Source organism: Lampris incognitus, unplaced genomic scaffold, assembly GCF_029633865.1.
Source record: "Lampris incognitus isolate fLamInc1 unplaced genomic scaffold, fLamInc1.hap2 H_2, whole genome shotgun sequence".
Lineage (NCBI taxonomy): Eukaryota > Metazoa > Chordata > Actinopteri > Lampriformes > Lampridae > Lampris > Lampris incognitus.
The window spans coordinates 1,775,008-1,802,532 of NW_026611077.1; the positions used below are offsets into that span (position 1 = coordinate 1,775,008).

At 45.4% G+C, this 27,525-nt stretch overlaps 1 protein-coding gene across 1 annotated transcript in view; it reads right to left on the reverse strand.

The window, feature by feature from the left end:
- LOC130131967 (contactin-associated protein-like 2) overlaps positions 1-24,102 on the reverse strand; it is a 285,127-nt gene extending 261,025 nt beyond the window's left edge. The window contains exons 1-3 of the mRNA XM_056301695.1: positions 24,032-24,102; positions 2,456-2,566; positions 536-729 (exon numbers count right to left, since the gene is read on the reverse strand). Of these exons, the coding sequence (XP_056157670.1) occupies positions 536-729; positions 2,456-2,566; positions 24,032-24,086 (360 nt within the window). The 5' untranslated portion in view covers positions 24,087-24,102. The remainder of the gene's footprint in view (positions 1-535; positions 730-2,455; positions 2,567-24,031) is intronic.
- Between the last annotated feature and the right edge of the window lie 3,423 nt (positions 24,103-27,525).

Below are 27,525 nucleotides of genomic sequence, written 5' to 3' on the forward strand. Positions count from 1 at the left end.
TTAAGATTTGCATAGCATTAGATCAGATTAGGTCAGCAATGGTGACCTGAGAATTAGTAAAACCTTCATTATTTCCATTTTTTGTGGTTTGGTCTGGTGCAGAGCAAACTGTTGGCAAATCTGAGGTGAGCAAGCTGTGGTGTGACTGCTTATGAAGAAGAGAACATCAGCTGAGCTGATCCACAGGTCACATCTCTGCCAAATCACCTGTCTATGCACAACGGTATGTTTAACTAGGTCAAGGAAACGAATCCATATCTGAATCAACAGTGACTGTACACAGACTATGATATCAACTGCTGCTTGTATTCAATCTGCCCAGAAAAGGAAAGAGACACTTTAAAAAGGTAAAAGAGCCAATTATTCTAGATTGCATTAACATAAAGATCATGGCTCAGTTTCACTAGAAACAATTACAACATCTTAACCTAATGACTCACAATTACAAAAAGTGATCTTGCTGCAAATAATCTTTGCCATGCTCCATCTAATATCATTAGATTATAAAATATGCATGTAGATAAGATATAAATACCCAGATGTTCCCATCCTGTAGATAAGGCCTCCAGTTTCTGGCTGTGTCGCTGTAGAGCAGTCGGTAGTGGCTGGTCCAGTCAGCACTGCTGTAGCGGCCCTGTGTTGCTACCTCAACTACCTGCTTTCTAGAACCCAAGTCCACTTGTAACCACTGGAAATGGTCCATGTACATCGGCGACCAGCCCCCAGCACCTGGTGAAGAGGGAATGAGAGCAAAACGGGTTGTAGAAGAGGGAAATAAATGGGATTGTTGAAAGAAATCAAAGAGGACAGCAAGTGGACACAGAACCCATTCCTTCCATATCAGCCATTCCAGTCAAAACATCTCCTGTAGTTATATTATTGCTCTCTCGCGCTCTCTCTCTTGTGTCACCTAGTTTGTTTTTTTGTTTTCACCCAATCTGGTGAAATTGGAGGGGAAGGGGGGTATAGATCAGTCTTTGTTTGTTGATTTGTCATGCTGTAGTACTATGGGTCTGCCACAAGGTAGCGGTCTAACAAAGAGTATCTAAGATGCTATAGAAGTATAGAGAGAATAAAACAAAAACACAGCAACAAAAAAGCAACCGAACAGATAAGTCCCCTTGGCCATCGTGTTTCATATTACGTAGATAAAAGGTTGATAGTGCTTTTCTCTGTGGAGCTGATGAGGCATCATGGGTGGGGACAGCAGGATGGTGTTGGCTGATTTGTCTTGATTGTGGATCACTTTGTTTATAGTGCAACACATTAAAACAACGTGTTTGTTGTTTGTTCAGGAATCAGGAACACTTTAGTTGTCATTTCACCTCATGCACTTGAGTACATGAAATGAAACAAAATGTTGTTTCCCCCAGCCCACAGCAGTGCAACACAAAGACAACAACACACCCAAAAACTACAAGGACACACATATCCAAGCTAACACACATATCCAAGCTAACACACATATCCACACTAACACACATATCCACACTAACACACATATCCACACTAACACACATATCCACACTAACACACATATCCAAACTAACACACATATCCAAACTGACACACATATCCAAACTAACTAAACAAAAATCACTGTGCAAAGGAATGAACGTCAGCCAGGATGACTGTCGGAACCGCCGGTCTGCATGAGCTAGCAGTTAGCTTAGCCTGGCCCTCTTCCGTGCCCTGTCAGGCCGCCCTCAGTGTTTCCTCCTCAGGTGCAGCTCCAGGCAGGGACCGTGGTCCCCGGGTCCACCGGACGAAGCAGACCAAGGTCTCCCAGCCAGACACCCTCAACACACCTTCTCACGTCCTCCTCATGCGTCCTCCTCACGATGACATCAAAACACCAGTCAACACCAGGCGAGACCACCGCCAGACTGCCCTCGGTGTTATCGGAACTGCCGGTCTGCATGGGCTAGAAGTTAGCTTAGACTGCCCCAATCTCCCAGCCGGTCCAGTGCCAGCTCTCCCAGCCATCAAATGAAGACAAAACTTAGACGCAGACGTGAACAAAGACACTGCATGGACGGTACTGGGGGAGGCCGCCGCAAATTTGAACTTGTGCCGCCATCTTCCCAGCCGACAGTAAAAGGAGTCAGATAGGATGATATTTATAGGATTTATAGGATGATATATCACATCCTTTCAATATGGTATTGATATTCTCATGGTATTCTTTTCGATTTGGTATTGTTGGATTTTATCTATATCTTTAGGATGTTGTTAAAAATGTCTTTGAATCAACACAGTTTCATGGAAGCATTTAGAAAGCTGCAATAAGTAGGTACATGCCAAGATATACAAACAAGATAGTAGCTAACGCCTACACACAACAGAGACACTAACCATAAACTAACAAGTCCTGCACTCACACACACACACACACACACACACACACACACACACACACACACACACACACACACACACACACACACTGACCTACCAGCCCTGCGGTTGAGTTTGGCATAACCCGCTCCGTAGCCTCCCGCCAACACGGAGGAGCTGGTGAAGGAGCTGTAGGCCAGAGGCGAGGCCAAACTCTCCTCACACCTGCCTGGAGAGAGAAAGCAATACCGAGAGACAGAAGGATTGAGAGAGGGAGGGTTAGACAAATGGGGAAAATTGCCCTTGTAAATGAAATCGGGTAGATTTCTTTCTTGAAACTTTTAAAACATGACAAAGACAGTAGCGGAGGTGGAGTTAGCGCTGTCTCTTAGTAGGGGGGCATTTTTCTTTAAAACATCAGCCCTGCTTGGAGTGCTGTCACACACACCTGTGTGTCATGGGATTTATTTATTTAGTTATTCTTTCAAGAAGGAAAGAATCCACTTGAAAACCGACATGTTCTGCACCCTCGAGCCTCCCTTTAATGATTCCCAGTGCCGAGATCTGCTAGTTATCTAGATCTGCTAGTTATATAGATCTACCAGTTATCTACATCTACTTGTCATCTAGATCAAGTTGTCATCTAGATCTTATCATCTAGATCTACTTGTTATCTAGATTTATTTGCTATCTAGATCTACTTGTTATCTAGATTTACCGGTTATCTAGATCTACTTGTTATCTAGGCTGTATGTTATCTAGATCTACCAGTTATCTAGATCTACTAGATCAGCCATCAATACAAGATCAGTCAATATATGTAACTTTGTTCTGATGTTCCTGGAGCTTCTTTTGAATTTGTCAAGTTGAGAATCAAACAAGAGTAATCATCATCTTGGAACATGGAAAAACCCAGCTCATTCAACCTGAAGCATGTCATCTTGTATATTTACAGGCCCTCTAAATGTTCATGATCCTGCAGTCTCTGAATTTAATGAAAAACTTACAAAATGCCCCGTTTTCCTCACTGCTGCGTAATTTTCCTTATTACTGCATAATAGCAATACATGTGTCATTTTAATAATTCTAAGATAAAAAAAAATGCAAATCCCACACAGACTTTACATTTCTGTTAACTTGGACATTATCAGATGTGCATGCACCTTGGCACTGCTGCTGCATACCTGCTGCAACTAGCAGGAGGTGAAGTGACCATGACCATGATCGACATGTTGTTTTTACTATCTTAAACAAATGCTAAAGACAGAGAAAAGTTTTACTTTAAGGTTGAAATAAACTGTTTATTTTACCACACACACACACACACACACACACACACACACACACACACACACACACACACACACACGCGCACACACGCACACACGCACACACACACACACACACACATTAGAGACATTAGTGAATTTTGATAATTGACCATTACACAGGTGGCTGTGATGGAGTATTTTTACAGTGTATCAGTGTATTCCAGTTCCAGAATAATTTGGCTTTGGGGGATATCACTCTGAGAATGTAGTAGTCCTCTTATAGGTTTGTTTTAGCAGGACTTAGAGATTTCAGTCCCATCACAGAAAGGTCTCAATAATCCCCATTGGCTTCCCCACACCTTAAGCTGACTCCACCCATTAGGGACAGCCTTTACTACTGATTTGAACTCCTTATAAGGTACAGGGAGGTCATGACGAATTCTTCATACATACAGGCCAAAACATTCCTTGGCACTCAAATATATCAAAAGGAAACTGATGTCTCTGTTCAAAAGGAAGTGACTTGACTTTGATGGCGATGTCTCTATGTCCCAAAATAGAGTTTTAATGGGGAGAGAAATTTGGAAGAAACAGCTTCAATGGCAACACACCCTGTTGAAGGAAAATAGACATCTTAAATGGAAGTCTATCAGGCAGGTAATTGTAATAATATTTTCAGACCTCATACCTTTCTAAAAACAGTGTTTGGTATGACAACTCTTTACCCTTGCGGAAGTGCTGTATGTGGTATGTAGCCACCCGTTCCTTATATAACCAAGTGAGAGCTGTGTCCGCATTCTTGGCACAAAGTCAAACACATTTTCGGTGGGTGTTGGACTCCGCCAAAGTTGTCCCTTGTCTCCGATTCTGTTTGTGATATTGTGATAGTGCAGCCAAGGTGAGGAATGTGTCCATTTTGGGAACTTCAGAACTGCATCTCTGCTCTTCGCAGATGATGTGGTTTCATTGGATTCAATCAGTCAATCAATCAATCAATCAATCAATCAATCAATCAATCAATCAATCAATCAATCAATCAAGAAATCAATCAAGTTGCATTTTCTAAAGTGCTTCATCAGAACGTGACCTCCAGCGTGTACTGGGGCGGTTTGCAACTGAGTGTGAAATGGCCGGGATGAGAGTCAGCACCTCCAATTCGGTACGCAAACTGCAGGGAGTCGAGTAGGGGGCCTGTGATTTCCTTCAGGTGGGCCAACACCAGTCTCTTGAAGGATTTCATGACCACAGACATTAGGGCAATGGACCTGTAGTCATTTAATCCTGTGATATGGGGTTTCTTGGGGATCAGGATGATAGTAGAGCTCTTGAAGCAGGAGGGGACTTCACACAACTCCAGTGATCTGCTGAAGATCAGTTTGAAAATGGGGGCCAGCTGGTCAGCACAGACTTTCAGACAGGAGGGTGACACGCCATCTGGGCCCGGTGCCTTCCTGGTCTTCCATCTCTGGAAGAGCTGGCACATATCCTCAACACAGATCCTGAGTGTGGGTGGGGGTTCGGTGGGGAGGGCAGAGTGGCTGGCAGGGAGTGCAGTTGGTTGTGTTGTGGCTGGAGAGGGTGAGGGGTGTGGGTTTGTCTTTTTACATTTAAATAACTAAAGGTATGTTATTCATATCAAGTCATGCATCAATTCCTCTCATGTCATCAAAATGGCTGGCCTACAAGTCATCATAACATAGACCTGGCCTACATATCATCATAACATAGACCTGGCCTACATGTCATCATAACGTAGGTCTGGCCTACATGTCATCATTATGTAGCCCTGGCCTACATGTCATCATAATGTAGGCCTGGCCTACATCTCTTCATAATGTAGGGCTGGCCTAGATGTCATCATAATGTAGACTTAGCCTAGATGTCATCATAACATAGACCTGGCCTACATGTCATCATAACGTAGGTCTGGCCTACATGTCATCATTATGTAGTCCTGGCCTACATGTCATCATAATGTGGGCCTGGCCTAGATGTCATCATAACATAGACCTGGCATACATATCATCATGAAGTAGACCTGGCCTACATGTCATCATAATGTAGGCCTGGCCTACATCTCTTCATAATGTAGGGCTGGCCTAGATGTCATCATAATGTAGACTTGGCCTAGATGTCATCATAACATAGACCTGGCCTACATATCATCATGAAGTAGACCTGGCCTACATGTCATCATAACATAGGTCTGGCCTACTGTCATCATAATGTAGGTCTGGCCCACTGTCATCATAGCGTAGGCCTGGACTACTGTCATCATAACGTAGGCCTGGCCTACATGTCATCATCATGTAGGCCAGGCCTACAGGAAAGAGCAGTTTATATATTGACTGTTGCGATGGTCACACTATAGAATGTTTTATTGCTTGTGTTTTAGTGGACAACACAGAAGATAATGAGCTTAAAAAATTGCATACTGAATCTTAATCGCAATATTGTTCTAATATATTGTTGTAGATTATTGCCCCACATCGTTCAGCCCTACCACATGTATATGGATATGTATATGTATACATGTGTATGTTGTAAGGCTGCTCTTTGTTCAGTGCTTCTTTAAGTGAGTGGACAAAGGAAAAAGCTTCCAGGGGGGGAGGGGAAAAGGAACAGCAGTGCGTTTGTGTGGGTGTGCATGATTGTGCGTGCATGTGTGTGTGTGTGTGTGTGAAATGACGACACGCGTTTGTGTGTGCCAAAGGGGTGACAAATCACACTTGCAGGTGTCTGACATGGTAATGAGGCTCCTGATTTCCATAACAAAACACAGCTCAGAACCTCCCTCCTCATGCTAAGAGGACAACACCAGATCATATCTACACAACGTAGCTCCATATTCAGCCTACAAGGCCCAACACAGCTTAGTAATACGGCAGAAATCCGTGTTTTTCAATAACAGGAAGACATGGGGGGAAAAAACAATTCCTAAGTAAATTGTTATATTCTAATGGATTCTAGTGGGTTGATATCTACATGTCATCATACTATATAATTCCATCCAGAAATAATATCATGTTTTAGATTCATCTCGTAACATTCTGAACTTGTAACTGCCAAAAAGTAGACATTTTAGTTCCATCTTGGGCAACAGCCCTGAAGGATTGCATTGCAGCTTGGTGCGCAGTAACAACTGTTAAGTGCTGCCTGAAGGCTACAGACAGCCAGAGTAAACTGTGCTGCCTGAAGGCTACAGACAGCCAGAGTAAACTGTGCTGTCTGAAGGCAACAGACAGCCAGAGTAAACTCTAATGTCTGAAGGCTACAGACAGCCAGAGTAAACTGTAATGTCTGAAGGCTACAGACAGCCAGAGTAAACTGTGCTGTCTGAAGGCAACAGACAGCCAGAGTAAACTCTAATGTCTGAAGGATACAGACAGCCAGAGTAAACTGTAATGTCTGAAGGCTACAGACAGCCAGAGTAAACTGTGATTTCTGAAGGCTACAGACAGCCAGAGTAAACTGTGATGTCTGAAGGCTACAGACAGCCAGAGTAAACTGTGATGTCTGAAGGCTACAGACAGCCAGAGTAAACTGTGATTTCTGAAGGCTACAGACAGCCAGAGTAAACTGTGATGCCTGAAGGCTACAGACAGCCAGAGTAAACTGTGCTGTCTGAAGGCAACAGACAGCCAGAGTAAACTCTAATGTCTGAAGGATACAGACAGCCAGAGTAAACTGTAATGTCTGAAGGCTACAGACAGCCAGAGTAAACTGTGATTTCTGAAGGCTACAGACAGCCAGAGTAAACTGTGATGTCTGAAGGCTACAGACAGCCAGAGTAAACTGTGATGTCTGAAGGCTACAGACAGCCAGAGTAAACTGTGATTTCTGAAGGCTACAGACAGCCAGAGTAAACTGTGATGTCTGAAGGCTACAGACAGCCAGAGTAAACTGTGATGTCTGAAGGCTACAGACAGCCAGAGTAAACTGTGATGTCTGAAGGCTACAGACAGCCAGAGTAAACTGTGATGTCTGAAGGCTACAGACAGCCAGAGTAAACTGTGATGTCTGAAGGATACAGACAGCCAGAGTAAACTCTAATGTCTGAAGGCTACAGACAGCCAGAGTAAACTCTAATGTCTGAAGGATACAGACAGCCAGAGTAAACTGTAATGTCTGAAGGCTACAGACAGCCAGAGTAAACTGTGATTTCTGAAGGCTACAGACAGCCAGAGTAAACTGTGATGTCTGAAGGCTACAGACAGCCAGAGTAAACTGTGATGTCTGAAGGCTACAGACAGCCAGAGTAAACTGTGATTTCTGAAGGCTACAGACAGCCAGAGTAAACTGTGATGCCTGAAGGCTACAGACAGCCAGAGTAAACTGTGATTTCTGAAGGCTACAGACAGCCAGAGTAAACTGTGATGTCTGAAGGCTACAGACAGCCAGAGTAAACTGTGATGTCTGAAGGCTACAGACAGCCAGAGTAAACTGTGATTTCTGAAGGCTACAGACAGCCAGAGTAAACTGTGATTTCTGAAGGCTACAGACAGCCAGAGTAAACTGTGCTGTCTGAAGGCAACAGACAGCCAGAGTAAACTCTAATGTCTGAAGGCTACAGACAGCCAGAGTAAACTGTAATGTCTGAAGGCTACAGACAGCCAGAGTAAACTGTGATTTCTGAAGGCTACAGACAGCCAGAGTAAACTGTGATGTCTGAAGGCTACAGACAGCCAGAGTAAACTGTGATGTCTGAAGGCTACAGACAGCCAGAGTAAACTGTGATTTCTGAAGGCTACAGACAGCCAGAGTAAACTGTGATGTCTGAAGGCTACAGACAGCCAGAGTAAACTGTGATGTCTGAAGGCTACAGACAGCCAGAGTAAACTGTGATGTCTGAAGGCTACAGACAGCCAGAGTAAACTGTGATGTCTGAAGGATACAGACAGCCAGAGTAAACTCTAATGTCTGAAGGATACAGACAGCCAGAGTAAACTGTGATGTCTGAAGGCTACAGACAGCCAGAGTAAACTGTGATTTCTGAAGGCTACAGACAGCCAGAGTAAACTGTGATGTCTGAAGGCTACAGACAGCCAGAGTAAACTGTAATGTCTGAAGGCTACAGACAGCCAGAGTAAACTGTGATGTCTGAAGGCTACAGATAGCCAGAGTAAACTGTGATTTCTGAAGGCTACAGACAGCCAGAGTAAACTGTGATGTCTGAAGGCTACAGACAGCCAGAGTAAACTGTGATGTCTGAAGGCTACAGACAGCCAGAGTAAACTGTGATGTCTGAAGGATACAGACAGCCAGAGTAAACTCTAATGTCTGAAGGATACAGACAGCCAGAGTAAACTGTAATGTCTGAAGGCTACAGACAGCCAGAGTAAACTGTGATTTCTGAAGGCTACAGACAGCCAGAGTAAACTGTGATTTCTGAAGGCTACAGACAGCCAGAGTAAACTGTGATGTCTGAAGGCTACAGACAGCCAGAGTAAACTGTGATTTCTGAAGGCTACAGACAGCCAGAGTAAACTCTAATGTCTGAAGGATACAGACAGCCAGAGTAAACTGTGATTTCTGAAGGCTACAGACAGCCAGAGTAAACTATGATGTCTGAAGGCTACAGACAGCCAGAGTAAACTGTGATGTCTGAAGGCTACAGACAGCCAGACTAAACTGTGATGTCTGAAGGCTACAGACAGCCAGAGTAAACTGTGATGTCTGAAGGCTACAGACAGCCAGACTAAACTGTGATGCCTGAAGGCTACAGACAGCTAGACTAAACTGTGATGCCAGAAGGCTACAGACAGCCAGAATAAACTGTGATGTCTGAAGGCTACAGACAGCCAGTGTAAACTGTTATGTCTGAAGGCTACAGACAGCTAAAGTAAACTGTTATGTCTGAAGGCTACAGACAGCTAGAGTAAACTGTGATGCCTGAGGGCTACAGACAGCCAGACTAAACTGTGATGTCTGAAGGATATAGACAGCCAGAGTAAACTGTGATGTCTTACGGATACAGACAGCCAGAGTAAACTATGATGTCTGAAGGCTACAGACAGCCAGAATAAACTGTGATGTCTTACGGATACAGACAGCCAGAGTAAACTATGATGTCTGAAGGCTACAGACAGCCAGAGTAAACTATGATGTCTGAAGGCTACAGACAGCCAGACTAAACTGTGATGTCTGAAGGCTACAGACAGCTAGACTAAACTGTGATGTCTGAAGGCTACAGACAGCTAGACTAAACTGTGATGTCTGAAGGCTACAGAGAGCCATAGTAAACTGTGATGTCTGAAGGCTACAGAGAGCCAGCGTAAACTGTGATGTCTGAAGGCTACAGACAGCTAGAGTAAACTGTGATGTCTGAAGGCTACAGAGAGCCAGCGTAAACTGTGATGTCTGAAGGCTACAGACAGCTAGAGTAAACTGTGATGTCTGAAGGCTACAGACAGCCAGACTAAACTGTGATGCCAGAAGGCTACAGACAGCCAGACTAAACTGTGATGCCTGAAGGCTACAGACAGCCAGAGTAAACTGTGATGCCTGAAGGCTACAGACAGCCATAGTAAACTGTGATGTCTGAAGGCTACAGACAGCCATAGTAAACTGTGATGTCTGAAGGCTACAGACAGCCACAGTAAACTCAGCCTGTTTACTGACCAACACAACACAGGTCTCAACACAGGGCATTGCCACCTTCTTTTTTTTGGGGTGGGGGGGTTCCCCCTTTTTCTCCCAAATTGTACCTGGCAATTACCCTACTCTTCTAAGCCATCCCGCCCAGTGCTCCACACCCTCTGCCTATCCGGGGAGGGCTGCAGACTACCACGTCTCCTCCGGTACATGTGGAGTCGCCAGCCACTTCTTTTCACCTGACAGTGAGGAGTTTCACCAGGGGGATGAGGTGCGTGTGAGAATCACCTACCAGTTTCCATCAGTTCCCCCTCTCCCCAAACAGGGGCCCCAACAGACCGACCAACCAGAGGAGGTGGTAGTGCAGTGACCAGGACACATACTCACGTCCAGCTTCCCACCCGCAGACACGGCCAATTGTGTCTCCGACCAAGCCGGAGGTAACACAGGGATCCCTGTGTTGGTAGGCAACAGAATAGACCGCTACGCTACCCAGACGCCCCACGGAATTACCACTTTCTTTTGCACACGCTTCTTCACTGCTTAACAATAGATGTTGACTCCAGTTTAACTAGGCCTTCATTTCCATCTACAGGCATTCGTGCCGTAACACACCATTTACTACCTTCCTTCCCCCTGAAGTTGTTTTCCTCACCTGCAGAACAATAATTTAGCAGTGCATCCCCTGTTAGTTGGTTTACCTTTACACTGAATAAATCAACTCCCCCCAACACTCACAGTCCTTCATATAACTTGGCTTAGACGCAGTCCTTTGTGCACATCTTTCAGATGACATCCCCTTTTGTGACTCTTTGGGTATATCTTGGTCTTGATTGTCAGTCTCAGATGGTTTTGCATTGTCTTGTGGGTTTCCTTCAGAAACAGCTATTCCCGAACTCTCTGTCTTATCATCAGACATAATCTTCTTGGGTAATTCTTGACTGCAAAAACTGTTCCACAAACAGTCAGTTGTGATGGCTGGCACATTTCAATGTTCTTGACATGAGCTACATCAAATAAATTTTAATCAGTTTGTCTGGACACATTTATTGAGAGAGAAACATTTCATCAACATCTAAGTGACCTCTTCAAGCTCACCTGACTGCAGGTGTCCCCACCTTTACAAACTATGCAGTGGCATAACATCCAAAAACGATTGGTTTCATATGCAAATATGGGCGTGACCATTAACTACAGTTACAATGGCCATGTGTACTATTCACAGAGGATTGATGAATAATTGCAATCACAGCATTGTAAGATGGTGACAGATGTACTCTTAGCCCCCCCGCACCCCCCATTTCAGGGATGGTCATTCCCTCTTAACACTGATTCCTCATTCAAACCATCGTTCCTACCTATCTATCAAGGATGTGCACATCCTCATCCTTGAAAGAGTGGCCACTGGCCTGTAGATGTAGATGGTGTAGACTGTGGAGTCCTGGTCTGACATGTTAGCTCTCCTGTGTTGTGCCATCCTCAGCCAGCATCTGTTTGGTTTACCCGATGTGCAAGTCATGCTAATCCTCCTGGCACTTAACAGCTACACTATATTGCTTTGTTTGTGCCGGGGAATCCGATCCTTGGGATGGATCAACTTCTGGTGCAGTGTATTTTGGGGTTTGAAAGCAAGCGAGATGCGGTGTTTGGAAAATACTCATCTCAACTTTTCCGACACTCCCATCACATATGGACTCACCACTGGTTTATGATTAGGCAGCTGTTGTCCTTCTCCTTTCTTCAATTGGCTGGTGCACTGTTTGGGCGTCTTCCTGGCTTTGACAAACGCCCAGTTAGGATAACCACACTTAACCAGGGCCTGTTTAATGTGGGATTTCTCCTCTTCCCCAGCCGCTGTGTCGGTGGGGATGTTGTCAGCTTGGTGGTCCAGCGTCCTGATGACTCCTAGTTTGTGCTCCAATGGATGATGAGAGTCAAACCTTAAGTACAGATCAGTATGTGTTGGTTTACGGTAAACATCAACAATCAAATGTCCCCCATCACCAATTTCAATGTCACAGTGTAAGAAGGCTACCCTGTCATTTTTCACATCCTCCCTGGTGAACTTGATGTCTTGTCTGTCCACAGAGTTAATGTGCTCGGTGAAATGTGCTACATCCTGAGATTTAATTTTAACTCAGGTGTCATCCACAAATCTGAACCAATGGCTAGGTGGTGTCCCTGGATAGGACATCAAAGCCTCTCTTCCACTTCCACCATATGCAAGTTGGCCACTACAGGTGAGACTGGGGAAGCCATAGCACACCCATGCCTCTGCCAATAGTACTGCCCCCTGTATGTGAAGTATGTGGACTGAAGACACAGCTTCAGGAGCATATTAAACTATTTGTTAGTTTCAAACGTTATGCAACTGTATTGTTTATAAGGGTGGGGATACCTGCAGTCATGATATGACATGATTCACGATACTGGATGAAGAAGCCAACAACACTCCAAGACCACCTGGCGGCATAGATGGACCAGCTGCTAACATCAGGGTCTCACCCTGACTGGCTAACACAGGGGAGAACAATACTGATAATGAAGGATCCCCACATTGGCCGATAACCTGCCTCTCCACAACATGGAAGATCCTGTCAGGCATCATAGCAGCTAAGCTGAATGGGCACATGAGTCAATACACAAGCGAAAGGAATTGGGAACAACACCAGAGGGTCAAAGCATCAGTTACTGGTTGATAGAGCAGTCACCCAAGACTCTAAGACCAGACAGACAAACCTGAGCACAGCCTGGATTGAGTGCAAGAAAGCCTACGATTCAATGCCCCACACATGGTTACTAGAGTGCTGAGCACTATAGACGGGTTTCCTGTTTACAAGCATTACTGGTTGCATGCGCAGCCAGGGGGCAAAACCACTTTGGTAGCTCTCAAAAGATTATGAGATGCATAATCTTTTGAGAGCTACCAAAGCAGTTCAACAACGACAATGAAAATGTTCAACATTTGGTAGCTCTCAAAAGATTTATGCATCTCGTAATCTTCTGAGAGCTACCAAAGCGGTTCAACAATGAAAATGTTGAACATTTTCCATCCATCCTTTTGGCAGTTTGTGCAGTTTATTGCTCAACTGCGCGTCATCTCTGCTGTATTTGAGCTTTATCTTGGTTAAAATATCTGCGCTGTAGCTGCTTTCTGCCCCCTAGTTGTGCACGCATCTCTGTGATGACGTTGCACGGAAACCCTCCTATACAAGGCCAGCAGGATATTAATAGCCTTCATCAAGAACTCAAAGCGGCAGTGGAAAACACCAGAGGCCAACTCACAGACAACCACAAAGGTAACCATCCAATTGGGCGGCACGGTGGCACAGTGGTTAGTGCTGTTGCCTCACAGCAACAAGGTTCTGGGTTCGAACCCCGGGGTTTTCCCACCTTGGGGGTCATCCCAGGTCATCCTCTGTGTGGAGTTTGCATGTTCTCCCCGTGTCTGCAGTGGGTTTTCTCTGAGTGCTCTTGTTTCCCCCACCATCAAAAAGACGCGCATGTCAGGGTTAATACTCCTGTCTGTGCCCCTGACCGAGGCATGGCAAGACGAACTGGAGTTGGTCCCCGGCTGCTGCCCACTGCCCCTAGCTACACAGATAGCATGGGTTAGATGCAGAGTGTAATTTCCTTATGGGGATTGTGGGGAAGTCTGGCCCGAGTGGCTAAAATGTAGGAGGCAGTCTCAAAACAGTTTCCATAAAAATGATGTACTTACAGGGTGCAGCTACATGTGAAACAATAATATGTACAAAGCAAAGAAACAAATTAACAGTTAGCTCAACTGAACAAAACTCAACTCATAATAATTGGGCTTTAAATGAACAAAACCGAGCTCGCAACAATTGAACTGAAATGAACACCATGTGCACACATCTACACTCTGGCGTCCTACAGCCCCTAACAACTCCAAGGCTACTGCTTAAATCCTCCCTTGGAGTTGGTCAGCAGCACCTGAGTTCAGGCCGCACCAAATCCAACACCTGGTAATAATTGAGATGGATGATGGGGCAAATGGTGTGCTCTCACATATTTGTCACAGTGATCAATAATGTCTTATAGGGATCTCAAAATAAAACAAAAAACATGTGGCATCTACCAAGGCAATGCACTATTCCTGCTGCTGTTCTGCATAGGCCTGAACCTCCTCAGTCAGATCATCACAAAGAGTGGATATGGGTAGAGGTTCAGAAGTGGTTCTACCATCAGCCACCCCCTATACATGGATGACGTCAAGCTTGATGTCAGGAATGAGTGAGACATTGACTCGCTGAGCCACCTCACCAGGATCAACAGTGATGACATCGGGATGTCATTAGGACAAGATAAGTGTGATTGAATGGTGGCAAAAAGAGGAAATGTGGTGAGCAGTGAAGGGGTTGAATTTCCAGATGGCAGGATAACAGACATACAGGACAATTACAGGTATCTGGGTATTCCACAGGCAAATGCAGCAAGGATCTCAGCTACAGCCAAATACCTCCTGGGAGTGAGGCAGGTCCTGAGGAGCCAGCTCAATGTGAAGAATAAGATCCAAGCCATCAGCACGTATGCCCTACTAGTCATCAGATACCAAGCTGTCCTCTACTCTCAGCTCATGACAGGACGCCATGTCCCTGGAGGACAAAATAAGTGATATAAAGATAACATCCAGGCCCACATCAGATGGTTTGGCATCGACCCTCACACCTGGGAACAAGCAACAAAAAACAGGGAGGCCTGAAGACTGGACAGCACTCTCCCTGGACTGCCTGTCCGTGAGGATGCTGGGCACTGGAACCATAACATCCACTGTGCTGCTGAAAACAAACGCAGACTCAGAAAGGAGCGAGTTACCAGAAAGGCTCAAACACATCCTCAACGCTTCCCCACGTTGCCCCAAAATATGTGGCTCCGGGATCAGCCTCTAAGCCCACCTGAAGACCCACAAGGACCAAGACGGAGGAAAGTCATACTCGACCTCAACCCTGAATGATGATGATGGTGTATGTGTGTGTGTGTGTGTGTGTGTGTGTGTGTGTGTGTGTGTGTGTGTGTGTGTGTGTGTGTGTGTGTGTGTGTGTGTGTGTGTGTGTGTGTGTGTGTGCTTGTGATAGCCTAGGACCAAAAAACTTTAATTGTATGATGTCCATCCATCCACCCATTATCTTAACCGCTTAGCCTGCTCTCAGGGTCGCAGGGATGCTGGAGCCTATTCCAGCAGTCATTGGGTGGCAGGCGGGGAGACACCTTGGACAGGCCGCCAGGCCAACACACATACACAAACACACACACACACACACACACACACACACACACACACACACACACACACACACACACACACACACACACACACACATACACACACACACACACATACACACACACACATTCATTCCTAGGTACAATTCAGTATGGCCGAGTCACCTGACCTACATGTCTTTGGACTGTGGGAGGAAACCGCAGCCCCCGGAGGAAACCCACGCAGACACGGGGAGAACATGCAAACTCCACACAGAGGACGACCCGGGGTGACCCACCAAGGTGGGACTACCCCGAGTCTCGAACCCTGGACCTTCTTGCTGTGAGGCGACCGCGCTAACCACTGCACCACTGTGCTGCCCTAATTGCATGAAGTACACCATTTTTTTCCCCATTTGTTTCAGAAAATGCAATGAAAAATGCAACAGGGCTTTGCAAGAAGTTGGTGGGGTACTTCTCCCACAGTTGGAAGAAGAAGGCAGCAATGACTGAGGCACAGAGGGAGCTCAATCTTCCTGAGCAGACCCTCATAACTGAGTCCCAACAAGATGAGGATCCAAAGAAATGATGATTGCAAGAGTGCTGCAACAGACAAAGGCCCAAGTATTGTCAGGTGATATTTTGCAGTCAAAGAACTGCAAAAGACAGAGTACTGTGCCCTTCCTGAAACCTATTCTCAAGTCCTTCCTTGGAATATCAGCTCTACCAGAGCTGCTGTACTTAAAGACTTAACCCGGAAGTCAAGCATAGCAAGCTCCAGGGGACCAGTGTGGTAGAGGAGGTCTTCTGTGACCTCAGGCAAGCTCTGAGTAAAATCCCTGCATTGTGTTACCCTAACTTTGTAACACATTTCAAAATTGAACCCTCAGAGAAGACTCATTTGTTACCTTTTAGATTGTTAACTTTTAAGGCCCACTCTGGACTCGCACCCAAATACATTCCAGATGTTCTGACACCATACATGCCCAGTCATAACTTCAGCTGCTCAACCAAGGCTCTTTTAGCCCTTCCACAATTTAGGCTGAGTAAAAAGGATGAGCGTGCTTTTTCTGCTGGGGCCCCTACACTCTGAAACAATCTCCCTGAGGAGATCAGACTGACAAGCTCCTTATCCTCTTTTAAATCCCTATTGAAAACACACTTTTATAAGTTTGCTTATCCAGGATTTGCGGTCCGAATTTATCATTTATCTCATTTATATTTTATTACTATGTAACCCAGCCACTTAGGATGCACAAGCCAGAGCATTCTTAGTGCCGGTCCCAAGCCCGGACAAATGGAGAGGGTTGCGTCAGGAAGGGCATCCGGCATAATATCTTTGCCAAATCAACTATGCGGATCATAAATAATATTTCCATATTGGATCGGTGGAGGCCCGGGTTACCAACGACCGCCACTGGTACTGTTAACCAGCAGGGTGCCGGTGGAAACTATGCTACTGTTGGGCGAAGGAGAAGGAGAGGGGGAAGGCATGTCCAGAGGCAGCTAGAGAGGAGGAAGGGTAGGCGTGTGGAGGTGAGAGTCAGCACTTTGAATGTTGGCACTATGACTGGTAAAGGGAGAGAGCTGTCTGATATGAGGGAGAGAAGAAAGGAAGGCATATTGTGTGTGCAAGAGACCAGGTGGTAGGGGAGTAAAGCCAGGAATATCGGAGGTGGGTTCAAACTCTTCTACCATGGCGTGAATGGGAGGAGAAATGGGGTAGGGGTAATTCTGAAGGAAGAGTATGTCAAGTGCATGCTGGAGGTGAAGAGAGTGTCAGACAGAGTGATGAGTATGAAGCTGGAAATGTTATCAGCGCATATGCCCCGCAAGTTGGGTGTGAGATGGAAGAGAAAGAAGAATTCTGGAGTGAGTTGGACGACGTGGTGGAGAGGGTACCCAAGGAGGAGGTGGTGATTGGAGTGGACTTCAATGGACATGTTGGTAAAGGGAAAATGGGTGATGAGGAGGTGATGGGTAGGTATGGAGTCAAGGAGAAAAATGTGGAAGGACAGATGGTCGATTTTGCGAAAGGAAGGAAATGGCTGCGGTGAATACATATTTCAAGAAGAGGGAGGAACACAGGGTGACGTACAAGAGTGGAGGAAAGTGCACACAGGTGGACTATATCTTATGTAGAAGGAGCCATCTAAAAGGGATTGGAGACTGCAAGGCGGTGACAGGGGAGAACGTAGCTAGGCAGCATCGGATGGTGGTCTGTAGGATGACTTTGGAGACCAAGAAGAGGAAGCGAGTGAAGACACAGCCGAAGATCAAATGGTGGAAGTTGAAGAAGGAAGACTGTTGTGTGGAGTTCAGGCAGGAGTTAAGACAGACACTGGGTGGTAGTGAAGACTTGCCGGATGGCTGGGCAACCACTACAGAAATAGTGAGGGAGACAGCTAGGAAGGTACTTGGTGTGTCATCAGGACAGAGGAAAGAAGACAAGGAGACTTGGTGGTGGAATGAGGAAGTACAGCAAAGTATACAGAGGAAGAGGTTGGCAAAGAAGTGGGATAGTCAGAGAGATGAAGAAAGTAGACGGGAGTACAAGAAGATGCAGCGTAAAGCAAAGAGAGAGGTGGCAAAGGCAAAGGGAAAGGTGTATGGTGAGATGTATGACAGGTCAGACACTAAGGAAGGAGAAAAGCACTTGTACCGATTGGCTAGACAGAGGGACCGAGCTGCAAAGGATGTGCAGCAGGTTAGGGTGATCAAGGATAGAGATGGAAATGTGCTGACAAGCGAGGAGAGTGTGCTGAGGAGGTGGAAGGAGTACTTTGAGGGGCTGATGAATGAAGAAAATGAGAGAGAGAGAAGGTTGGATAATGTGGGGATAGTGAATCAGGAAGTTCAGTGGATTAACAAGGAGGAAGTGAGGGCAGCTATGAAGAGGTTGAAGAGTGGAAAGGCAGTTGGTCCTGATGACATACACTACCGTTCAAAAGTTTGGGATCACCCAAACAATTTTGTGTTTTCCATGAAAAGTCACACTTATTCACCACCATATGTTGTGAAATGAATAGAAAATAGAGTCAAGACATTGACAAGGTTAGAAATAATGATTTGTATTTGAAATAAGATTTTTTTTACATCAAACTTTGCTTTCGTCAAAGAATCCTCCATTTGCAGCAATTACAGCATTGCAGACCTTTGGCATTCTAGCTGTTAATTTGTTGAGGTAATCTGGAGAAATTGCACCCCACGCTTCCAGAAGCAGCTCCCACAAGTTGGATTGGTTGGATGGGCACTTCTTTGAGCAGATTGAGTTTCTGGAGCATCACATTTGTGGGGTCAATTAAACGCGCAAAATGGCCAGAAAAAGAGAACTTTCATCTGAAACTCGACAGTCTATTCTTGTTCTTAGAAATGAAGGCTATTCCATGCGAGAAATTGCTAAGAAATTGAAGATTTCCTACACCGGTGTGTACTACTCCCTTCAGAGGACAGCACAAACAGGCTCTAACCAGAGTAGAAAAAGAAGTGGGAGGCCGCGTTGCACAACTGAGCAAGAAGATAAGTACATTAGAGTCTCTAGTTTGAGAAACAGACGCCTCACAGGTCCCCAACTGGCATCTTCATTAAATAGTACCTGTTAGAGCCTGTTTGTGCTGTCCTCTGAAGGGAGTAGTACACACCGGTGTAGGAAATCTTCAATTTCTTAGCAATTTCTCGCATGGAATAGCCTTCATTTCTAAGAACAAGAATAGACTGTCGAGTTTCAGATGAAAGTTCTCTTTTTCTGGCCATTTTGAGCGTTTAATTGACCCCACAAATGTGATGCTCCAGAAACTCAATCTGCTCAAAGAAGTGCCCATCCAACCAATCCAACTTGTGGGAGCTGCTTCTGGAAGCGTGGGGTGCAATTTCTCCAGATTACCTCAACAAATTAACAGCTAGAATGCCAAAGGTCTGCAATGCTGTAATTGCTGCAAATGGAGGATTCTTTGACGAAAGCAAAGTTTGATGTAAAAAAAATCTTATTTCAAATACAAATCATTATTTCTAACCTTGTCAATGTCTTGACTCTATTTTCTATTCATTTCACAACATATGGTGGTAAATAAGTGTGACTTTTCATGGAAAACACGAAATTGTTTGGGTGATCCCAAACTTTTGAACGGTAGTGTACCTGTGGAGGCATGGAGATGTCTAGGAGAGATGGCAGTGGGGTTTTTAACTAGATTGTTTAACACAATTTTGAAAAGTGAGAGGATGCCTGAGGAGTGGTACCAGTTTTCAAGAACAAGGACGATGTGCAGAACTGTAGTAACTACAGAGGTATAAAGTTAATCAGCCACAGCATGAAGATATGGGAAAGAGCAATAGAAGCTAGGTTAAGAGGAGAGGTGATGGTCAGCGAGTAGCAGTATGGTTTCATGCCAGGAAAGAGCACCACAGATGTGATGTTTGCTTTGAGAATGTTGATGGAGAAGTATAGAGAAGGTCAGAAAGAGTTGCATTGTGTCTTTGTAGATTTAGAGAAAGCTTATGACAGGGTGCCGAGAGAGGAGGTGTGGTATTGTATGAGGAAGTCAGGAGTTGCACAGAAGTATGTAGGAGTGGTGCAGGATATGTATGAGGGAAGTCGGACAGTGGTGAGGTGTGTGGGTGGAATGACAGATGGGTTCAAGGTGGAGGTGGGATTACATCAAGGATCGGCTCTGAGCCCTTTCTTGTTTGCAATGGTGATGGACAGGTTGACGGACGAGATCAGGCAGGAGTCTCCATGGACGATGACGTTCGCGGATGACATTGTGATCTCTAGCGAGAGTAGGGTGCAGGTTGAGGAGAGCCTGGAGAGGTGGAGGTATGCACTGGAGAGAAGAGGAATGAAAGTCAGTAGGAGCAAGACAGAATACCTATGCGTGAATGAGAGGGAGGACAGTGGAATGGTGAGGATGCAAGGAGTGGAGGTGACGAAGGCATATGAGTTTAAATACTTGGGGTCAACTGTCCAAAGTAACGGGGAGTGCAGGAGAGAGGTGAAGAAGAGAGTGCAGGCAGGGTGGAGTGGGTGGAGAAGAGTGTCAGGAGTGATTTGTGACAGAAGGGTACCAGCCAGAGTTAAAGGGAAGGTTTACAGGACGGTTGTGAGACCAACTACTATGTTATATGGTTTGGAGACAGTGGCACTGATGAAAAGACAGGAGGTGGAGGTGGAGGTGACAGAGATGAAGATGCTAAGATTTTCACTGGGAGTGATGAAGAAGGACAGGATTAGGAATGATTATATTAGAGGGACCGCTCATGTTGGACGGTTTAGAGACAAAGCAAGAGAGGCAAGATTGAGATGGTTTGGACATGTGTGGAGGAGAGATGCTGGGTATATTGGGAGAAGGATGCTGGGTATACTGGGAGAAGGATGCTGAATATGGAGCTGCTAGGGAAGAGGAGAAGAGGAAGGCCAAAGAGGAGGTTTATGGATGTGGTGAGGGAGGACATGGAGGTGGCTGGTGTGACAGAGGAAGATGCAGAGGACAGGAAGAGATGGAAACGGATGATGCGCTGTGGCGCCCCCTAACGGGAGCAGCCGAAAATATTAGTAGTAGATATTTTAGTATTGTGTATTTATTGAGTATTGATTATTATAATTATTTTACATTGTTTTATTTGGACTTATTTTATTCTTTCTCATATGTGGGTCCTCTTGCTTCTATATTTCCCTCCAAATGTTTAGTTAAAAGGTTATTTTTTTTAATCATTGTCTACCATTTTTTATTTTGTCTTGTAAATCACTTTGTTACTATTATTAAAGTGGTTGTTGGTCTCACTGAACTATTTCAGGCAGGGAATTCACCTTGGAAAGAGATCATAAACTCTGACTCGGGTGGAAGAAATGAGACACCAACAAGAGGATAAGCAGCAGCACTGTGGTGCACGTGCCGGCGGCTTACCGGTAAGTAGTCTGCACCCTTCAAATCCATCCTTGGACAGAGTTAACGCAGGCAGCCTAAACTAAAAAAAATGTTTAAAAAATACTAAAACTACCAGAACGGCCGTGTACTGACGGCCCGCGGTTTTTAACCTCTATATTCCGTCGAGATAAATATGCAGCTGAGATATTAATGCATTACACTGTTAAGAAACCGTTATGGCGGCAGCCAGAGCGGAACCAAAAGAGGCAGTTCCGAGGCAGCGGACTCTTTAGCCGCCGGGACGGCGGATTCATTAGCTAGACGGAACAAGGACAAACACGAGAATAAAGTGCATTGTGCATGGTGCACTGTTTGGCTTGTTTGTGGGACGTGTGTCTAATGACCAGCGGGTTGTGTGTCCAGGCTGTGTGTGTGTGTGACCAGCGGGTTGTGTGTCCAGGCTGTGTGTGTGTGACCAGCGGGTTGTGTGTCCAGGTTGTGTGTGTGTGACCAGCAGGTTGTGTGTCCAGGCTGTGTGTGTGTGTGTGACCAGCGGGTTGTGTGTCCAGGCTGTGTGTGTGTGTGACCAGCGGGTTGTGTGTCCAGGCTGTGTGTGTGTGACCAGCGGGTTGAGTGTCCAGGCTGTGTGTGTGTGACCAGCGGGTTGTGTGTCCAGGCTGTGTGTGTGTGACCAGCGGGTTGTGTGTCCAGGTTGTGTGTGTGTGTGTGTGTGTGACCAGCGGGTTGTGTGTCCAGGCTGTATGTGTGTGTGTGTGTGACCAGCGGGTTGTGTGTCCAGGCTGTGTGTGTGTGTGACCAGCGGGTTGTGTGTCCAGGCTGTGTGTGTGTGTGTGACCAGCGGGTTGTGTGTCCAGGCTGTGTGTAAGGTGTCCGTGATCCAAGCGAAGTCCGAGCGTGGTTTTCCAGGGTCCGTAATCCCTGAGAGAGAGTGAGTCCTTTAGGTCCCTTTCACACTTGAAAGTCCAAACCAAGGTCTGAACCAGAGTCTGGTTCGTTCAAAACCAAAGGCCGGGAGTTCCAAGAGAGAGGGTAGGCTCCGTGGGAGAGGGCAGAGCTGGAGGGGTTCTTGAAGACACAGGGGGACAGGATTAAACAGGGCACCAGAAGACACGAAGGGAACACGAAGGAAACCTCAGGCTGACAGTTTGACTCGAAGGCACGAGTAAACTAGGCAGGCTGGACAGGTTGACTCACTCTTCACCACAACTCAGCCACCCCAACCAGCGCTTTTGGGATTACATCACCACTTAGCCCAGTGGCTGATGAAGCTAATGTGGGCACTCTGAGACATGTTGTTCTTCCAGTGACTGATTACTGCGTGTCCTTGTTAGTGATCCTGTACCTTCTCAGTCACACATGCCATCTTGTCTTATCTGGCGTGTGACTTTGTCAGGTTCCTGCTATGTGCTGCACCCCACTCATGCTGTTGTGTTCAGGGATCTGTGCCACTCAAGTTATGCAACATAGCTGTTGTTTGTGTTGCTGTAATGTATTTTGTGTTACATCTAGAAGAGGGGGAATGTAGCGTCATGGTGTGGTCACTTCAAATTACAGGCGAGTACTTATGACGTACACAAGTTGCGACCTCAGTTGTAACGTAGCAGGTGATTAGAAGGGTGATTAAAGCAGTTCGAGTGTGTAAAACTTAACCGGTATCAAAACTTTGTGTGTGTGTGTGTGTGTGTGTGGGTGTGTGTGTGTGTGTGTGCAGTTGATCTAAAACTAATTTCAATGCAAATATATGCAATTTCAGGGGAACTCACAGAGCAGCGAGTCTGTATCTTCTTTTTTCCCCCCACAAAGTTATTAAACTTTGAAAATCCAAAAACCGTCAAAATGACAGCCTTGGGAGAAATGTCATGGATTGCAGCTTTAAAAATGGTACCCATGCTACCAAAACTAAACAGGCTGGACTAGTGTTATTGGATACTTTTGATGTGGTAATAAATGTGTAATAACGCCTAAACTGCATTTCTCTGTGTTAAATATGTAACACCCGTCCCACGTAGCTATATAGTTTTCACTGTATAACGGGGGTTTGTAGTACGATGGGCGGGGCCCTTGGTACTTTTAACAAATGGCTGCCGTGCTAACATGTGCACAATAAATTAAATTCCTAAGCGAACCCTTTTTCTTTTATACAAAAATGAATTTTAATTGGCGACGGTGCCTCCACTTAGCAGGAATATAGATATAATACTTTTGTTTAATCCTACTAAGAATTATGTTTTAAAGTATTTGTTCCCTAATGAACAATTTCTTTAATCACTATTTATACTTCTAACCCAAAATACACCTTCATGAAATGTAAACATGACACACACGATACTTTAAGTGCAAATTATGAATTTAGTAAATGTAAAAACAAAAATCTATATCAATAATAAAAATAACAATTATTCAAAGGACAAGATACTTCACATCACTTAAATGTATTGACCTTTTGATAATGGGCTTTCTAATTAAATTCCATTTGACTTTAAACACTTGTCTTATTTCGTTACCTATATACCTCCTATCCAAAGGGCCCACACACACTCTCACACACACCCTCAATACTACTTAAGAACACAACCCAAAAGCATGTCTCTTTTTTCAGAATAAAACGTTGCAGGCCTGAGTCCATGCTGGGGAGCGTGGTGACCAAAAACAAGTGGCCGTTTCACTTGACTACGTCACGCAGCAACATAAAATAGCAGGTGCATGGTTATTGTTACTCACAGGCCGTGAGTTGGAACCAGGGTGATGGCTGACGAATGAAGCGAGTCAAGGCCATGGAAACCACGAGTGAAACACAGGCGGGAACTCGTCAACATGTCCGGATGAAGGGAAAAGCTGAGTGGAAGACATCTACTTGTCTTTAAGGTCCAAGGAGTACTTCCTGGTCCTCTCGGTCTAATGAGTGGACATGACAGTTTTTTCTCAGTCACTGTACTCGTCATGAAACTCATTACTTTTCATACTGAGTTCAGTTTAGCTTTAGCGGGCTGCTAACATCAATATATGCTAACACACAGTAACATGAGCTGCTACTACAGCAAACCCAGGGTAATAGGCTAATCGACTAGCATGATAATTCTTTACTCAGATATAGCATCGTTACAGAGTGATACAAAACACATACACTGAGATATTTACTTTCAGCAGATTGTACACGTCCTTTACACATTGGGAAACTGCATTCACCGGGTAAAGTACATTACGCTGCACCCTCTCTCTTGGTGTTTTCAGTACGTCCTTCACATAGCTGTCTGCTTGTCGTCTGACTCACCCCCTGAATCGGACCTACGGGTTCAATTTCAGTTTTCCGCCCCTCCGCCATTCTGATTGGGTTTCAAGTTGGCAACAACCAATGCAGACAACCAAATACTGCCAATAGTTACTTTGTGAACTGTCCACGTTTTCCCCTTGATTTGTATAGCCAAACAAACTATTTAAATTTCAATGAACTTTATTGACACTACAATGAACATAACGCAATGACATTTATTAGCCTTGCGGTATCTTGAACTAGATACACATGTTATACCTCCAGTCCGCTAGAGGGCGCTCCTACCTTACATTAGTTAGATGCTACAGTATAACTGCAAAGTGCTAGACCAGTTCAGACTAGCCAGACAGTGATGCGCCTGTGATAATGTTCCATGCTGCAAGACGTTCATTAAAAGAAAGTAAACATTGATAAATGCGTGCTCGGTTCATCAACCAAGATATTGTAGAGCCGAAGGAACGGAGAAGACCGTAGGTTCACACTTTAGCCGTGTAGGCAACTTTCTTTAATCCACGGTAAATCAGAGAGACAACAAAACCAAAGCTCGACTGAGCGGAGGCGGCAAGAATAACCAGAAAACTGGCTGGACAACCATAACTTAACCCTGCGTTAACCTGCCAGGGCAACCACGACGTAACCCTTAGTTCCTGGGTTGAATTCTGTCCCCAATACGTGTCCACCACAATATAACATTTATTGGCGACGAGGTCAATTTGGGAACATATGAGGACGTTTGGAAATGGTTTTGTGGCCAGAAGTGAAACGAGGGAGAAGACGGCTAGCAGCTAACGTGAACGGAGGTTTGTCGGCTAGAAGAGGGGGAAAGTAGCTAGCTAAAGGGAAAGCATGGTTACCGCGACGATTGGCACGCTGGCGGCGTTTGATGCGAAAAATCAGACGTGGGAAGAGTATTGTGAAATACTAGATCAGTTTTTTGCGGCCAATGTGATTGACGATGGAGATAGACAGAGAGCTATACTCACAAGTGTCGTCGGGGCATACAGTCTGATGCGTAGCCTCCTGAGCCCAGTGAAGCCGAAAGACAAGACCTAGCAGCAACTTGTAAGTCTGATGAAGAATAGTGCAGAGGTACAAGTTTGACTCGTGCAACCGCAAGTCTGAGGAAGCAGTGATGGACTATAGCAGAGCTGCGCCGGCTCGCACACGATTGCAACTACGGTGACACCTTACAGCAACGGCTGAGAGATCGGATCGTCTGCGGAATCAACGATGACCGGATCCAGAGACGTCTCCTGTCAGAAGCGGATCTAACCTTTGAAAAAGCCCTGTCCATTGCCGTGGCAGCGGAGGCAGCAAACAAGAATGCTGAAGATTTGCAACACCGAAAGGGGATGGAGAAGTGCATGTATGTACAGAAAGGCACACAGGAGGCTTAGACTTCCAAAGAGACTAATAATAAAGAGTGTTATAGATGTAAGGGAACCAGACATACAGCAGCTGAATGTAAGTTTAAGCAGGAGAAATGTCATGCTTGTGGTAAAGTAGGGCATATTGCCAAAGCCTGTCGTAATAAACATAGACATAATCAGAGTAGCAAAGGGCCTATTGATAAGAAAGAAAAGAAGCAGAGCTCACACCATCGTTCTCATAAAGTACAGGAGAACCAGAGTCAGTGTAGTGATAGCTCAGAAGAAGACACATACACAGAGACCTCATACAGTATGACTTTCAGGTTAGGAAAGATGAGCGAGTTGCACTTGAGAAAAGTAAACCCTTACTTGGTGAATATGAAAGTGAATGGTAGAGAGGTTAGCTCTGAGATAGATACAGGCTGCAGTCTCACGGTAGTAAATGAACACACTTTCCAGATGATATGTAAAGAGAAGAGTAGTCTATCTCTTGAGCCAGTCAAAATCAAGTTAGAGACTTATACAGGCGACTCAGTCAAGGTGATAGGGGCAGCACAGGTGAAGGTAGTGTACCAGCAGAAAAGACAGAAGCTACCACTCATAGTAGTGAAAGGAAAGGGTCCCAAGCTGCTAGGTAGAGGCTGGTTGAAGGAGTTACAGCTAAAGTGGGAAGAAATAAAGAGCAGCCACAAAGCAAGAGAGCTGAAACACATGAAAGCGACAGAGAACGCCCCACAGACAGAAAAGAAAACAACACTGCAGCATGTGTTAGGTACTCACGAAGAGGTTTTCAAAGACGAACTTGGTACTTTGAAAGGTGCTAAAGCCACCATCCATGTGAAAGCTGACGCTATCCCACGATTCTTCCGCCCGCGGTCTGTCCCCTATGCTATGCGAGCAAAGGTGGATGAAGAAATAGACAGACTGATAAAAGAAGACATAATCCCTCCAGTAAAATACTCAGACTGGGCAGCGCCAGTGGTCCCTATTCTCAAACCAGGGGGAACCGTCAGACTGTGTGGAGACCACAAGCTTACCGTAAACACTGTCTCCCACTCGAACAGTATCCAATTCCTAGAGTGGAAGATCTCTTCACAGCACTATCCGGGGGTAAACAGTTCTCTAAATTAGATATGAGTCATGCATATCAACAAATACTCATGGACGGGGAATCCAAGAAATACCTGACAGTGAATACTCACCGAGGGTTGTTCACGTACAATAGACTTCCTTCTGGGGTGGCGTCCGCACCAGCCATGTTCCAATGGACAATGGAGAGTTTGTTACGTGGGATCCCTCTCGTAGCAGTACATCTAGATGACATCTTAGTCAGTGGCGTCGACGAAGCTGATCACCTGAGAAATCTGGACGCTGTACTGACTAGGTTGAGAGAGGCTGGGTTGCGTTTGAGGAGAAGCAAATGCACCTTCATGCAAGAGGAGGTTGAGTATCTGGGACACAGAGTGGACGCGCAGGGGCTCCACCCGGTCAAGAAAAAAGTAAAAGCCATCATGGAAGCTCCGACCCCCACAAACGTCACAGAACTCAAGTCTTATTTAGGTTTACTAAGTTAC